The sequence below is a fragment of the Aotus nancymaae genome, unplaced genomic scaffold, assembly GCF_030222135.1.
Source record: "Aotus nancymaae isolate 86718 unplaced genomic scaffold, 86718_ANA_hifiasm-v0.15.2.pri h1tg000006l, whole genome shotgun sequence".
In the NCBI taxonomy this organism is placed as follows: Eukaryota; Metazoa; Chordata; class Mammalia; order Primates; family Aotidae; genus Aotus; species Aotus nancymaae.
Window position 1 is genome coordinate 66,408,550 of NW_026988417.1, and position 18,037 is coordinate 66,426,586.

Consider the following 18,037-nt stretch of genomic DNA (forward strand, 5'->3'; position numbering starts at 1 on the left):
TCTACATATTAATGGCACTGAATTAAAATTATTAACATTCCAAAATGTTTTCAGTTATGCAACTGAAAGATAAAGTCTAATTTACTGTTAAGTGGAGAAAGAACATAAAATTTTAAAACACAGAAGTTTATAGAAATCAAACACAAATAACAGGTCATAATTATACTTTTTGTTTGGTCAGTAGAAAATTTTTTATAAAATTTAATTAAAAAGTATAAAATGGGCAAAACTTCTACTAATTATAAAGATCTATGTGAGTCCTTCCATCAAGTAAAGGGAAATCAGAAAGAAAAGATGGGAGAATGTAATATTAGTAAATGAATAATTGATCAGCCTTCTTTTTGTTTTTGTTTTGGACGTATTTACTTATACAATCATATTTTGGAAGAAGTTTCAAATTCAGGCAAAGAAAAAGATAAATTCAAGCAAAATGAGGGTGGAAAAAGTGGAGTAACAAAAAATTAAACAGAGAGAAAAGTGTTTGCACCATAAACTTCCCAAAACAATCCCGATTGTAGACATTTCTAAAGATTCTCACTTTTGTATAAAATAATCCTAAAACTAAATCCAGGGATATTAATATTCTTTTTATTTCAAATATAACTCAATTCTTTTATTATCTTCTTAAAATATAGCCCTTTCTCTCACTTCAGTTACTAAAGGTACCTACAGATAATCACTTTTCTATACCTCTGTTACTACCATTACCCAGATTTAAGACCAACATCTTTGTCTCAGATATGGCAAAGCCTCATAACCAGTCTCCTTGCCTTCATACTTGCTCTCCTCCTTCAGGCTCTTTTCAACAAGACAACCAGAGAGATCTGATTTAAAGGAAAGTAGAACATGTCATTTCTCTACTGAGAACCCTCCAATGGCCTGTAATCACACTCACAGTAAAAGCCAAAATCCTTACAAGATCTGCCCAGTGGCAGGATACCATATTTCTCTTCCCTTTTACTTCTCTGGCTTTATCTGCTACTCTCTCACCCTTATTACTTCCACTTCGGCCACATTGGTCTTGCTGCTATTCATCAAATATGCTAAATAACCTCCAACCTCCTAATATTTGCATTTGCTTCTCCTGTGCCAGGACAGCTCCTCTCTTAGACATGGCTCACTCCCTTACCTATTTCAGGTCTTTCCTAAAAAGCCATCATTTTAAGTGAGGACTTCCCTGACCACGCTATTAAAAAATGTAACATGACCTCTGCTATGGTTTGCATATTTGACTTCTCCAAAACTCATGTAAAATTTAACCCCAAATGTGGCCATACTGAGAGGTGGGGCCTTTAAAAGGTGACTGAGTCATGGAGGCTTTGTCTTCATGAATGAGTTAATCCATTCATGAATTAATAAATTAATGGGTAAATAAATTAATTAGTTATCATGGAGTGAGACTGGGTAGCTTTATAAAAGGAAGAGAAACCTGAGCTAGCACACTTAGCCTACTTTGCCATGTGATGGCCTGTGCTGCCTCAGAACTCCACAGAGTCCCTGCCAGCAAGAAGGCTCTTACCCCCTTGACCATGGACTTCTCAGCCTCCATAATTATAAGAAATAAATTCCTTTTCTTGCCCAGTTTCAGGAATCCTGTGATAAGCAACAGAAAATGAACTAAGATAACCTCCAACCCAAACACTGCCTTAGCATTTCCCTTTCAATTTTTTTCCCACAGTTATTATATTATTATGTGTCATATTATATATTTTATTTGCATGTTAATTGTACTATCCCCTTACCAAAAGTGAAGGTCTCGACCAGCACTAAATAAATTTGTCTTTTAAACATCGTTTAACTTCTCATTTCACAGGACACTGACAGTCCTTAGACTCAATGCTCTCATTTTTAAGCACATTTAGGACAAATCCTTCCCATAAGACATTTCCTGTGTGAGCATACCTTTTCTCTTTTTCAAAGTAGCCTCTCTCTTTCACTTCCTTATGCATATACCCTAATCTACATTATCATTTGAATTTTTCATTTGCTGTCTATGTGTGTATTCCAGCTTTAAAAACTTACAGGATCTACTCTAGTAACAGCTGAACTTAAGAACTTGTGGGCAAAGGGCATATTAAGTCTGGCACATGGCACTATCCTAACCAACATAAAAATGTGGCACATAGTATTCACTGCCCTTAAGTCTACCATATTTCTCAAACTTTGTTGAATAAATAGAATTGTCACAAATATATTCTATATTTTTGCTGTTAAATTCCAGTATTTTCAATGCAAAATAATCTGTGACTTTTTATTTTTGTGTGCTATTTCCTGATTGAACTGGTTTTAATATATCTTTCAAGGGTTTTGAATTTTCTCTCTTGCCAACCGTAGCAGGTACCACATTAAAAAAATATTTGGAGATTACTGATAATATTTTAGGCTAGTAAAACTCAACATTTACCATGGAATAGAAACCGAGGTTAACTAAAGAAGAGAGTCAGCTTACAAGAAGAATCATAAAGCAAATTAATAGAAACACAAAAGTCTACATGAATGAACACTAATAAAGAGCCAAGAGAAACAGCAAATTCATGACCTTGTTAATACTATATAACCCCTCTTTTATGCTCTTATGAATGTTGTATAAAAACACCATTAAACAAAAGACAATTCTTAAATGCTATGATTTACTCTCTAAACCCAAATATAACAGAATATTCAGATGTTCTCAATCATTTTAAGGCAATTGCTAGAATAAATAAAATGGCTTCGTTTTATTACAGGAGAAAAAAATTAGCCACCGAGGGTTGAAAAAGGTAACATTTATTAATAATTCTTTTCTAGTTGCTTCCTTGAAGTATCTATCCATTTTTCAATATACATCCATAATTGTGTTTATATATGAGATGGTGTGATTTTTATTGGATAACATCATCATATCAGCTTAAAATGCCACGTCACAAAATATTTACTGAGCCCTTACTAATTGTAAAGTACTATCTATCTATATACAAGGAATTATAGGAGATAAAATATAAATAAAGCACCTAGATTCACATTCAAGTTATAGGAACTAGATCTATGACTTCTTTTACAACTTCAAAAAGCAAATAAACAAAAGCCCTACCCTTTAAAATGGTCAGAACAATGCACATGAACTGGAAAATGGCCTAACTATTAAAACGTTTACTTGTCACCAATACATTTAAAAAAATCTAAATAAGCAAAAGGTCTTTTATAACATATAGACTAGGCCATCAGCTAGACACTGGTGCTCTGCCACTTATTACCTATTTGACCTTGATTAAGTTACTCACCTCTCACTTTTCATCTGAAAAATGGAAGTAAAAACAAAATCTATACCTTATAAAGTTTTTGTGAATATAAATAAGACATCGCATGTTAAGTGGTTAATACAGTGCTAGCTACCCATAAAATAAATGCTCAGTAAATGTTAGCTATTTTTATTATTTTTAAGAAAATGATTTCATACTAACTGCAGCAAAATATACTTACTTGTCCGACTGCCCTGCATTTGCTGTGCTTTCAGCTCTCATACGGGTAAGTGCAGCAGCAGCTTCATCCAACGCACAACTAACAGACGATGTCAGCCTCCGGAGTACTTCAGGATCTGCAAAGGCTTTACCATCAGCCGTGGACAATTTGCCTATTCCTATTATGTTATTTTTGCACCAATATAGACACACCCAAAAGGAGAAACAAAGCAAAATTTGAGTTACTTAAAGCTATACTATGTATGTTAACAAATAACCTCCAAATGGTGGAGTCGACATATATATCGGCTGCTCAGCATCTTTTGAGAAATCACTCTTCTCCAGTTTTCTAATAAACTTATTCATTCCATGTGGTTCATAGGTACTTGATTCTGTGACCCTCTGGTGCCAGAAATGGGTCTTTGGCCTACGATGGGACAATTAGACTCTGTCATATCTTTGAAAGAACCTAAATTCAAAGGTTGCTAAATTGGTAAGATGTGAGTCATAAGCTATTTAGCCACTTTTGTCACCACATACAGAAAAAGACTACCCAAAATAAAGTCAACATAGAGGAGAAAAGAGACATAGAAAAAGAAGGGGACAGAGTCCTGATTAAATTATTTTTGACTCATTGACGCCAGTAGTGCCAGAAGCCAGCACCATCTCTGATTTAGCAAATGTCTACATTTTTAAAAAATTTATATTATTATTATTATTTTTGTTTTGAGACAGGGTATTATTCTGCCACCCAAGTTGGAGTAAAATGGCATGATCATAGCTCACCAAAGTCTTGAACTCTTGGGCTCAAGTGATCCTCCCAACTCAGCCTCCCAGTAGCTGGGACCACAGGCTCACACCACTGCACTAGGCTAATTTTTCTTTCTTTCTTTTTTTTTTTTTTTTAATTTAGACGGGGTCTTGCTCTGTCACCCAGGATGGGTGCATAGCACAATTACAGTTCACTACAGCCTCACTGTCTTGAGTTCAAAATCTTCCTGCCTCAGCCTACCAAGTAGCTGGGACTACAGGTGCACACTACCATGTCTGACTAATTATTTTACTTTTTGGAGGAAAGGGGGTCCCACTGTGTTGCCCAGGCTGGTCTCAAACTCCTGGGCACAAGGAATCCTCCTGCCTCAGTTTCCCAAAGTACTGGGATTACAGGTGTGTGTCACTGTAGCAGGACACCCAGCTAATTTTTAAATTTTCTTATAGAGGTAGGGTCTTGTTATGTTGCATAGGGTAATTTAGATCTCCTAGGTTTAAGTGATCCTCCCACCTCAGCCTCCCAAAGTGTTCACAATTACAGGTGTAAACCACTGCATCAGGCCAATATTCATTTTTGCTTAAGAATGTTTACTGGGCTATCACTTGTGAACAAAATGTGGCCTAAAAAGGCATTCTAGACTATATATAAAAGATAAGCCATAAATGATTATGCCTACTACTTACTACATATACTTAAATTCATCTGAAAGTACTAATCTAAAAACCATTCAGAACAGCAAAATTTAAAAAAAATTTCAAAAGCAGAGATGGTTAGTAACCATCTACTTGAAACCTAACTGTTGCTATTTCAGATATCCCTGCAAAGCATGCAGCATTCTTACCCCTAACCTTTATTATTTTAATTCTGTGGTGCTTAATCCAAGCTGCCCATCAGTATCACTTGTGGTGCTTTTTTTTTTTTTTTTGAGATAGGGTCTCACTCTGTTGCCCAAGCCAAAGTACAGTGGCACGATCATGGTTCACTGCAGCCTCAACCTCCCAGGTTCAAGGGATTCCCCCACTTCAGCCTCTCAAGCACCTGGGACCACAGGCGCAGGTCACTATGCCTAATTTTTTTTTTGTTTTGGTAGAGACAGGGTTTCACTATGTTGCCCACACTGGTCTTGAACTCCTGGCTTAAGTGATCCACATGCCTCAGTCTTCCAAAGGGCTGGGTTTACAGGTGTTCTCCAGCCACCTGGAATGCTTTTCAAATATATAGATGCTGAGCTTTTCTACGTCTGGGGATCCAATTCAGTAAGTAGAAAGCAGGGCCTGGCATCTACATATTTTAAGGCTCGAAGGCAATTCTGATAAACAGCTAGGATTAAAAACCTTTACCTCTAATGTTATGATGGATATTACAGAACCCTGCTATCCAACATGTGGTCCACTGAATAGAAGCACTGCTATCTCTTGGGAGCTTGTCAGAAATGCAGAATCTCAGGCCCTACGATGTACTGATCCAAAACCTGCATTTTAAAAAAGATCCCCATATGATTCCGATGCACATTAAAGAAAGGCTATTATAGGTTTTACAACAAACTAGTGAACTAAGAAACAAAAAGGATCACTCACTTGGTAATAAACATATCTGCACAGGTAAGTATATCTTATAACAGTAAAAGGTGTTCAGTAATATCACATAAGTTTCATGTTTAAAGTTCTGAAAGTGTATACTTTTATTGTGTACTTTACAGTAACATAGGCAGCCTAGATTAAGCACCGAGTTAGAATAATAAGGTTAGGGGTAAGCATGCTTTATAGAGGTATCTGCAAAAGCAACAAATAGGCTTCACACAGGTGGTTATTAACCATCTCTGCCTTTAAAATATTTTTTTCAGGCCGGGCGAGGTGGCTCACGCCTATAATCCCAGCACTTTGGGAGGCCGAGACGGGTGGATCACGAGGTCAAGAGATCGAGACGATGCTGGTCAACATGGGGAAACCCCATCTCTACTAAAAATACAAAAATTAGCTGGGCATGGTGGCGCACGCCTGGAGTCCCAGCTACTCGGGAGGCTGAGGCAGGAGAATTGCTTGAATCCAGGAGACGGAGGTTGCGGGGAGCCGAGATCGCGCCATTGCACTCCAGCCTGGGTAAAAAGAGCAAACTCCGTCTCAAAAACAAAAAAAAAAAACATTTTTTTCTTCTGTCGTCCTGAATGATTTTTAGATTAGTATTTTTAGATATATTTCTATGCTTTTCTTTAATAAAAAAAAAACTAAGATATCAAATGTTATATGTCACAAAACCAAAATTAAATCTCCCAATAAGGCTTTATGATTATAGCTGTAACAAAATGTTCATAGTAGTCAAATTTCAAATCTGCTACAATTAATATGTAAAAATAATAAAATCTGTCTTGGTCTGATAAGACTGACACCTACTGTATAATTTATGTCACTAATATTAAAAGTCCTACTATATTCTGAATCTACTACAGTATTTATTCAACAGATAATCTTTTGGTTAAATATATGAAGGCACTATTGAGATCAAGATCACAGACGAATTTCCACATTAAAAAAAATAGCTCTAATTTTTCAACCAGCCCAGATCACTATGTAACAAACATTTGTCAGTTAACAGCCACAGGAACTAGGTAATAAGACAGATCTGGCTCAGTAAGAAATAACCACTGTCTTAAAAAGAAAAAAAACAAAACAAGAAAATCTCACTTTAAACCTTTATGAACCTCTTGTATCTTCATAAATAAAGATTAACTATTTTAATAAAGAAAACTAGGAAAAAAACAAAGACATGATGGTAACCTTTCAAATTAATTAACAGTAATCAGAAATTAATTTATTCTAGCTACCGTGAATTATGGTGATTCTTTTTTTTTCTGGTCTTATCCAGCTATTGGATATTAAAGTGAAGATCAAAAAACAGAAAAGGGCTAGGTGCAGTGGCTCACGCCTGTAATTCTAGCACTTTGGGAGGCTGAGGCAGGTGGATTTCCTGAGCTCAGGAGTTCGAGACCAGCCTGGGCAACATGGTAAAACCCCCCGTCTCTACTAAAAATACAAAAAATTAGCTGGACGTGGTGGCATGTGCCTATAGGCCCAGCTACTTGGGAGGCTGAGGCAGAAGAACCGCTTGAACCCGAGAGGTGGAGGTTGCAGTGAGCCGAGTGCACTCCAGCCTGGGTGACAGAATGAGAACAAGAGGTCTCCAAAAATAAAACCAAACAAACAAACAAACAAAAAAACACAATGACCAGATTATTATTTCCAAATTCTCTAATCAATTGAACAGAACCATAGAAATCAGATGGAGGGCACATTAAAATATGATTTATATTATTATTTTATAATAAAATTAATATTAACACTATTTATTAAACTTATTAAATATCTGATTTTAAGATAATTGAATGCATAATGATTTCCCCCATTTTCCTCTCAGAACTTATTCAGAAGACTACAATGTAAGAGAAACTCCATCTATGATAAAACTAGGAAAAATTTGTAAATCTAAGCCAAAATGTATAAAGACAAAGTAAATCAGAGATGTAACTAACTTATAGAACAGAATAAACTGAAACACCACTATCAAAAGAGAAATGGATCATTAGCTCAACAGGAGTCAGGAATTAGGTATACCAGATACAGGGGTGAGGCTTTGGTTGAAAAAAAGGGAGATCAGCTGAACACCTGCAAGGAGTAATGAGACACAAGTTTCCATTGTCAAACTGAACAGCCAGGTGATTTATTCTCCAAAGAAAGCAAACTAGAAAGGCCCTGGACTAAGAGACACCAGGTATACAGGAGGATCAGATGAAGTACTACATAAAAGCATTAAGTGAAGCATTAAGTTAACATGGTAAGTAGCGAGATCCTATTGCCACTCTCAGCTCCCAGAATTAAGGTAGGTGGGTTATAAAAACCAGAAAAAAGACCTAAAGTATTGAAATTTTAGGGATTCCCAAAGAAATGAAAGGATCTCTGTCTAATCACTGTCTGCTAGGAATGCTAAAGTGATCCCAAGATTACCCATCCCTGATGTACACATCCTACACCTTGAGACTGTGAATTTGACAGATTTTACTTGCATAATTAAATTATGTTATATCACATTGCTGACCTAAAGACAGGGAGGCTATCCTGGAGGGCCTGACCCAATCAAATCACCTTGTGAAAGGCAGCGATGTCTTTGGCTGATTGGAGATAAGGAAGATTAAAGCAATTTCCACTGCTGACTTAAAGATGGAGGGTGCCACATGTCAAAGAATATGGACAACCTTAGGGAGATGAGAGGAGCCCCAGCTGATAGCCCGTAAGGAAATCAGGATCTTGGTCCTACAATTGCAAGGAACTAAATTCTGCTACCAATAACAATAAATTTGGAAGTAAATGTTCACCCACAGCCTACAGATAAGGAACACAGGATAGCTGATTTCAGCCTTGAGACCATAAGCAAGAGAATCCAGCCACACTGTTCCTAGATATCTAACTCACAGAAATTAAGAGATAATAAATGGGTGTTGTTTCATACCACTATATTTATAGTAAATTGTTATAATGCAAGAGGAAACTAATCCATGCTGTACAGTGAAATGCACCAACAAAACATGCATGTAGACTTTCCAATTTGGCTTTTTATGGCATTGCTATAGACTAAAAACAGAACCCAAGGATCACCAGACATTTGAAGAAAATCTTAAATATGAAAAGCCAACCAAAGTATTGAAAATAAGACTGAAATTTTAGGCCAAAATTATAAAGCTTTGGGGAAAGAGAACAGGGATAAGTGGTACAGGGGTAAGTCATAACTAAGTGTGGCATCTAATTTCTCAGTTGCAACATCAGAAATTTAGTAACTTTAAAAATATGAGAGTGATTTTTAAACTAGAACTCTACACCTAGCCAAACTATCAAGTAAGAGGATAGTAAGAAAGCCATTTTAGACAGTCTCAAAAAATTTTATCTCTCAAGTGTCCTTTTTAAAGAAAGATATTGGATACTTAAACCTTGTTCAATCTCAACATCACAAAAAAAAAGCAACCAGAAAGTACCTATGTGATACATAAGGAAATACACGCCATCATGAATGACTATTCTTGCCAAAATCAGAATAAATCTGAATCTGATCAAGTATCTGGATCTAAAATAGGAAATACAACACACAGAAGCACAACTAGCAAAATCCACAAAGTGAGAGAAATTACTATTTCTTCAATAAATATATAGGAAAAAAGGAGGAATTGTTATAATTAAACTTAAAAAATTTTAATTTTTAATGTTATGGGTACATAGTATGTGTATATATTTAAGAAAAATAATTAACATTAAAACTATGTAAACCTTGTTTGGATCCCGATTTAAACAAACCAATTGTAAAAAGACAGAAAACAACTGAAGAAATCTCAACACTGACAGGATACTGGCAATATTAAGAAATTACTTTTTCTTCTTTAAGTCCACAATAGTATTATGGCTATATTTCTTTTTAAACACTCTTAATTTACAGATACATACTGAAATATTTATATATGAAATGGTATGGTGCTTAGATATGCCTTAAATTTAGGTAGGTGGGGATGTCAGCAAGATGGTAATAGGGAGATATGAAAAAGGACTGCCTGTACACTGAAGACTGCTGAAGCTGGATGATGAATAAACATACAGGTTTCATTATGCTATTCCCTTCGATTTGCGTGTGAAATTTAAAAAGGAAGGAAATAAAGGAATGAGGGAGAGGAAAAATGAAAGAGAGGTGGAGAAAAAGAAAGGGAAGTAGGGGGAAGGCTAGATTGTCAGCTACCATAAAGAAAATAGAAAAAACAGAAATAATTATACAACTTAGAAAAATGAAGCAACTATTTACATCATATGAAAAGGTACTTTATCTTCAAAAATTAGCTTTCAGGTAAAATCCACTTCCATGTAACATCTTGAAATCCTGCTATGCCTCTTGGGGCCACAGAAAACAAATCTATATGACAGTCTTTTAAGCATCTGAAGAACACTATATTCAACCTGAATTTTCTTTTTTTCAGGAGAAACATTCTCTGCTCCTCAGAGATATGTTTTTAAATAATTTCATAATCTTCATTTCTCTCTCATAAACTTCTAGAGCAACATCAAATTACTGGAAAATACTAAATTAGGTCTCTACTCTTCTGTACAAATAGTTTTCTATACTCCAATACAGGATTATACACATGCCCTTACTATGTTTTCAAGTCTATTTGGTTAAGATCCTTTTAATAATCCATTCTAGAATTTTACCTTGGATGGAAATCAAGTTTAACCATAAGTTCTTCAAATATTTAAATACTGTGTTACAAGATGTTTACTGAAAGGATTATTGAAAAGTATTAGGTCAGTTTTATGCTATAATAGCAGCAGTTTACATGCATTGCATGTAGAATAGGTAGTAAACTGGGGTTCTTAAACCATGAACAATTAGTGTTCATAGTATATTTATGTCTACTTTAGAAAATCTAAGAAATTTTATGTCTTCAAAATGATTATAGAGATTTCAACCCATAGTTTAAAACAAGTGTGGGAAATTATATATCATCAATTCTCTTATTCATAGTAGTTATGTTTTATTAAGTTGCTAGAAACACTGAATTAGCAAATACTATACTCAACCACTGCTCCTGAGAGAAATACAGTGTTAGGTTACTGCCAACCCCTGGCCACAGCATTGTCATTAATACACATGACCTTGTTTTATGTGTATTTCTGTTTAAATATCTTTTGTGTGTGTGTCCTTCCAAATTTTATTTTAGGTATAGCGGGTATACATGCAAGTTGGTTACGTGGGTAAATTGAATGTTGTAGGGGTTCAGGCTACAGATTATTTCATCGCCGAGGTAATGAAAATAGTATCTGATAAGGAACTTTTCAATCTTCACCTTCCTCTCACTCTCAAGCAGGCCCTGGTGTCTGCTGTTCCCTTCTTAGTGTCCATATATACTCACTGTTCAGCTCCCACTTAAAAATAATAACATGGCATTTGTTTTTTTTATTCCTGCATTAATTCACATAGGATAATGGGCTCCAGCTCTAACCATGTTACTGCAAAGGACATGATTTTATTCTTTTTTTATGGCTGCATGGTATTCCATGATGTAAACTATAACTTATTTAATATATGTTGTTGATTCACTAACATTGAACTCACAGCCAACAGCAGTAAAACTCATGCCTGAACCTAAAACATGTTTTTTCCATAAGGCACATCACAGCATTCTCACACTTAGGAACACTAGACAGCACTATGCTTGGACACTGTTTTAACCAGTGAAATCACTAAGATAGATGGAGCAAGACAGCTGAATAGAGGGCTCCAGTGATCTCCCTACCCCTCCCCAAGTTTGGAAACTATCTACACAAAGTGGGCATCTTCATACAAACCCCATCAGGTGAGCACACAGAGTGCCTGGTTTTGACTTCATATTGCTGAAATAGGCATTAAAGAGGGTAGAAAAGACAGTTGTGAATCGCCAATGCCCCCCAGCCCCCATCCCCTAGCAGCGCTCCACACTGTGGCCTTAAGTGAAGTTGAAGGGCAGTCTAAGCCACAGGACTGAAATTCCTAGGCAACTCCTAGTGCCAAGATGGGCTTGGAGTCTCTGGATGGGGGACAGGGAGTAGGCAACTTTCTGAGCCACCACTTGGGCGGCTAATGGAGTGCTCGAGTCACCCCTTTCCCAACCTCATGTAGCACATCTTAAGGCTCCAAAGGAGACACCTTCCCTCTGCTTGAGGAGAGAAAAGTGCAGAGACAACTTGGTCTCGCATCTTGGATACAAGCTTAGTCACAGGGGGATAGGGCACCAGTCAGATTCGTGAGGCCCCCATTCCAGACCCTAGCTCCTGGACAACCTTTCTACACACATCCTGTGCCAGAAGGGAACCTGCTCCCTTAAAGAAAGAAACGCACCCCTGGAAGGATCCATCACCTACTGACTAAAGAGCCTTTGGGCCCTGAAGAACCAGCAGTGACACCCAAGTCGTATGCCACATGCCTCGGTTGAGACTCTGCGATGTGCGGGCTTCAGGTGAGAACCAGCACATCCGCAGCTATGGCTACAGTGAGAGACTCCTGCTTGAGAAAAGCAGAGGAGAAGGGGACTTTGTCTTGCTTATTAGGTACCAGCTTGGCCACAACTGGGCGGGGCTGGGGGTGCTGAGTAGAAAGCGGACTCTCAGGGTCCCCTATTCCAAGGCTTGGCACTTAGATGACATTTCTGAAGCTGTTCTGGGAGAGAGGGGGCCCACTGTTCTGAAGGGTGAATCTCAGGCCTGGCAGCTTTCTCTACAAGCTGACCGAAGAGTCCTTGGGCCTTAACTACATATTGGCAGTAGCCTGCCAGTACTCCCTGTGGCCTCTGGTGGTGGTGGACATGGGCTGAGACTCCTCTGCTTGTGGGAAGGGGAAGAGTGGGAAGGACTGTATATCGTGGCTTGAGTGCCAGCTAACACACAGTACAATAGAATATCAGGTAGATTTCTAAAGTTTTTGATCTTATCCCTGGCTCCCAGATGACAATTCTGGACAAGCTCAGGGCCTAGGGGAACTTGCTACCCTGAAGGGAAAAAACAAGTCTGGCTTTGCTACCTGCTGACTGTAAAGCCCTAGGGCCTTAGGCAAACATAGGTGGTAGCCAGGTAGCAGTCACAACGGGAACTGAGTGAGACTCAGTGCTCTGCTGGCTTCAAGTCTCGCCTAGCGCAGTCCCAGTGGTGGTGGCCACAGGCGTACTTGTGTCACCCTAGCCCCAGTTCCAGGTGGCTCAGAAGAAAGAGAGAGAGAGAGAGAGAGAGAGAGAGAGAGAGAGAGAGAGAGAGAGAGAGAGACAGAGAGAGACTCCATTTGTTTAGGAGAACAATAGTCTCTACTTGGTAATCCAGATAATTCTTCTAGATCTTACATAAAACCATAAAGGTGGTACCTCTATGAATCTATAAAAATCATAGCTGTACTGGGATTGGGGTGCTCCCTAATGCAGACATGGCTTAGATCACAACACCCAAGTCCCTCTAAATACTTAGAAAGCCTTCCAAAGAAGAATAGGTACAAACAAGCACAGACTACGAAGACTATAATAAATACCTAATTCTTCAATGCTCAGATACCAACAAACATCTACAAGGACCACGACCATCAAGGAAAACATGACTTCACCAAATGAACTATATAAGGCACCAGGGACCAATTCTGGAAAAACAAAGATATGTGACCTTTCAGAAAAAGAAGTCAAAATAGTTATATTGAGGATACTCAAAGAAATTAATGATAACACAGAGAAGGAATTCAGAATTCTATCAGATAAATGTAACAAAGAGATTGAAATAACTGAAAAGAATCAAGCAGAAATACTGGAGCTTAAAAATGCAACTGACATACTAAAGAATGCATCAGAGTCTCTTAACAGCAGAATCGATCAAGCAGAAGAAAAAATTAGTGAGCTTGTAGACAGGCTATTTGAAAATACATAGTCAAAGGAGACAAAAAAAGAAAAGAATAAAAAAGAATGAAGCATGCCTACAAGATCTGGAAAACAGCCTCAAAATGGCAAATCTAAGAGTTACTGGCCTTAAAAAGGAGATAAAGAAAGAGATAAGAGCAGAAAGTTTATAGATATAGTAAAGGGTTACCAACAGAGAACTTCCCAAACCTGTAGAAAGATATCAATATTTAAGTACACAAAGGTTATAGAACACCAAGTAGATTTAGGCACTTAAAAATCAAACTTCCAAAGGTAAAGGAGGTGAGGATCCTAAAAGCAGAAAGAGAAAAGACACAAATAACATATAATGGGGCTCCAATATGTCTAGCAGCAGACTTTTCAGTGGAAACCTTACGGCTTAGGGGAGAGTGGTGTGACGTATTTTAAGTGTTGAAGGCAAAAAAATTTTATCCTACAATAGTACATCTGGCAAATACATCCCTTAAACATGAAGGAGAAAGAGGAACTTTCCCAGACAAACAAAAGCTGAGGTATTTCAACATCACCACTTCTGTCCTACAAGAAACACTAAAGAGATTTCTTCAATCAGAAAGAAAAGAATGTTAATGAACAATAAGAAATCATCTGAAGGTTACAAAACTCACTGATAATATTAAGTACACAGAATATTATAACACTGTAACTGTGGTGTGTTAACAAATCTTAAGTAGAAACACTAAAAGATTAACCAATCCAAAATAATAACTATGACAACTTTTCAAGACATATGCAGCACAATAAAAGTTAAAAAGTGGGAGGATAAACTTAAGGTAGAGTCATCGGTTTTCTTTTAGCTTGTTAAATTTGTTTATGGAAGCAGTGTTAGGTTGTTATAGGCTTAAAATAATGGGTTATAAGACAGTATTTGCAAGCCTCATGGTAACCTCAAATCAAAAAACATACAATGGATACAAAAAATAAAAATGAAGAAATTAAAACATACCACCAGAGAAAATCACTTTCATTAAAAGGCAAGAAGAGAAGAAGGCAAACAACATTACAAAACAACCAGAAAACAAATAACAAATGACAGGAATAAGTCCTTACTTATCAAAAACAATATTGAACATAATGGATTTAAAGGACTATGATCAAAAAACATACAGAGGCTGAATGGATAAAAAATAAGATCCAATGACCTATCGCCTACAAGAAACACACTTTACCTATAAAGATACAGACAGAGTGAAAATAAAGTGATTGAAAAAGATATTCCATGCCACTGGAAACCAAAAAAGAGCAAAAATAGTTATTCTTAACATTACACAAAATAGATTTCAACACAAAAATACAAAAGACAAAGAAGATCATTATATAATCATACAGGGGTCAATTAAGCAAAAGTATATAACAATTTTAAATACATATGCACCCAACACTGGAGCACTAAGCAGCTATATAAAGCAAATACTAGAGCTAAAGGAAAAGACAGATACTCAATATAAAAATAGCTGTAGACTTTAACATTCCACTTTGAGCATTAGACAAATCTTTCACACAGAAAATCAACAACAAAAAAAATGGACTTATAAAGATGGCAGAGAGGATACAGGGCTAATGTGCAGCTCCCACTCGGATGGGCAGAATAGTATGTGGAGACTTACACCACAAACTCTGATTCTAAGAAACATGGCAGGAATGTTACCAGAAAAACCAAAATAATTCACAGATTATTTGAAAGAAGTGGCACATTGCTGCAAATTCCACGAGACAATCAAAAAACTGTGAATTCCCAAAGTATGAAAGTGGGGGAAACCTGTCTCCAAACATACATGTCCACTGGGGAATCTGAAAATCCAGATCACAAGAGAAGGATTTAACCTCACCTATAACTAAAATGAATATAGGGAGCTACATGAAATATAAAGGTAGAAGCAGCAGTAGGAAGAGTCTTGTAGGCACTTCCAGTCTCCAGCTCGAGCCCAGGGATGCCATCCCTGACTACATCTGATAGGGGACCTCAGGGAAGGCATCCAGCAGACTTAGGGAGGGGTCACAGGGTGAAAAAAGCTTCCAAATGAATTCTGTAATAATTTCATCTGGGCACAAACTTTCTTCAGCAGAACCCAGGGGGCAAATGGGAATCCTCCCTAAATCATTCTATGAAGCCAGTATCACTCTAATACCAAACGAATGAAAGAATGAATGAATGAACGAAAGAAAGAAAACTACAGACCAATATCCCTGAGAAAAAAAGAAAAGAAAAGAAAGAATACTACAGACCAATATCCCTGATGAACATAGATGCAAAAATCCTTAAGAAAATCCAACAGCATAGCAAAAAGATAATATACCTTGATCAAGAGAGTTTCATACCAGGAATGCAGGGATGGTTTAACACCTGCAAGTCAATAAATATGATATATTACATAAAGGGAATTAAAAACAAAAATCATATAATCATCTCAATGATGCAGAAAAAGCATTTGATAAAATCCAACATCTTTTTATGATTAAAACCTTTAGCAAATTGGCATAGAAGGGACATATCTCAAGTTAATAAAAGCTGTCTATGACAAACCAACAGCTAATATTATACGGAATGGAAAAAAGTTGAAAGCATTCCCCCTGAGAACTGGAACAAGATAAGGATGCCTAGCTTCACTACTTCTATTCAACAAAGTACTGGAAGTCCTAGCCAGAGCAATCAGACAAGAGAAAGAAATGATAGACAAACAGATTAGAAAGGAAGAACTCAAATTATCCTAACTTGCAGATAATATAATCTTATATTTGGAAAAACCTGAAGACTCCACCAAAAAACCTATTAAAACTGATAAATTCAGTAAAATTGCAGGAAACAAATCAACATACAAAATTCAGTACCATGTCTATATTCCAAAAACCAACAATCTGAAAAACAAATCAAGAAAGTAATGCCATTTACAATAGCTACAAATAAAATACCTAGGAATTAATCAAAGGAGTGAAAGATCTCTACAATGGAAACTATAAAACACTAATGCAAAAATTGAAGAGGACACAAAAAAATGGGAAAATAGTCAATGTTCATGGGTTGGAAGCATCAGTATCGTTAAAATGTACATACTACCCAAAGCAACCTACAGATTTAATACAATTCCTATCAAAATACTAATGACATTCTACACAGAAATAGAAAAAGCAATCTATATTAGTTTGTTTTCACACTGCTATAAATAAATACTCAAGACTGGGTAATTTATAAAGAACAGAGGTTTAATTGACTCACAGTTCCACATGGCTGCGGAGGCCTAAGGAAACTTACAATCATGGCATTAGGCAAAGAGGAATCAAGAACCTTCTAAATACGGCAGCAGGAGAGAGAAGTGTGAGGAGTGAAGGGGGAGGAGCTCCTTATCAAACCATTAGATCTCATGATAACTCATTCACTATTACAAGAACAGCATGGGGGAAACTGTCCCCACAATCCAATCACCTCCCACTGGACTCCTCCCTTGACTACAAGGGGATAATGGGGATTACAATTCAAGGTGAGATTTGGGTGGGGACACAAAGCCAAATCATATCACAATCCTAAAATTTTCATGGAACCTCCAAAGATCCAGAATAGCCAAAGGTATACTGAGCAAAAAGAACAAGACTAGAATCACATTACCTGATTTCAAATTATACTACAGTTACAGTAATCAAAATGGCATGATTGTGGGATAAAAGTACACATATAGACCACTAGAATACAATAGAAAACCCAGAAATAAATCCATACATCTATAGCAAACTCATTTTTGACAAAGTTGCTAAGAATATCCAGTGGAGGAAGGACAGTCTCTTCAATAAATGGCGCTGGAAAAGCTGGATATCCACATGCAAAAGAATGAAACTAGATCCCAATCTCTCATCATATACAAAAATAGAATCAAAATGGATTGAAGACTTAAACATAAGACCTCTATGATGAAAATATTAAAAGAAAACATTGGGGAAACTTTCCAGGACATTAGACTGGGAAAAGATTTCTTGAGCAATCCCATAAAAGCAAGGGCTCCTAAGGCAAATATGGACAAGTGGGATCACATCAAGTTAAAAAGCTTCTGTACAGCAATTAACAAAATGAAGCAACAACCACAGAACAGATTAAAATATGTGGAAACTACTCAACTGACTATGAATTAATAACCAGAATATATAAGGAGCTCAAACAATAGGAAAAAAAATCTAATAATCTGATCCAAAAATAGGCAAAAGATTTGAACTGACATTTCTCAAAAGACATATAAATGGCAAAGAAGCATATGAAAAGGTATCAACATCTTTGATCATCAGAAAAATGCAAATCAAAACTACAATGAGATATCATTTCACACCAGTTAAAATTATTTTTATCCAAAAGACAGGCAATGACAAATGCTGGGG

General features: G+C 36.7%; 1 protein-coding gene across 3 annotated transcripts in view; it reads right to left on the minus strand.

Annotated features, from left to right (window-relative positions):
• Positions 1 to 18,037, minus strand: part of ANKRD17 (ankyrin repeat domain 17) — a 177,630-nt gene that overhangs the window by 79,478 nt on the left and 80,115 nt on the right. For all 3 annotated transcript variants that reach the window (XM_012464408.2, XM_012464409.3, XM_012464415.2), the window contains exon 3: positions 3,460 to 3,616. In XM_012464408.2, coding sequence (XP_012319831.1) covers positions 3,460 to 3,616 — 157 coding nt within the window. The remainder of the gene's footprint in view (positions 1 to 3,459; positions 3,617 to 18,037) is intronic.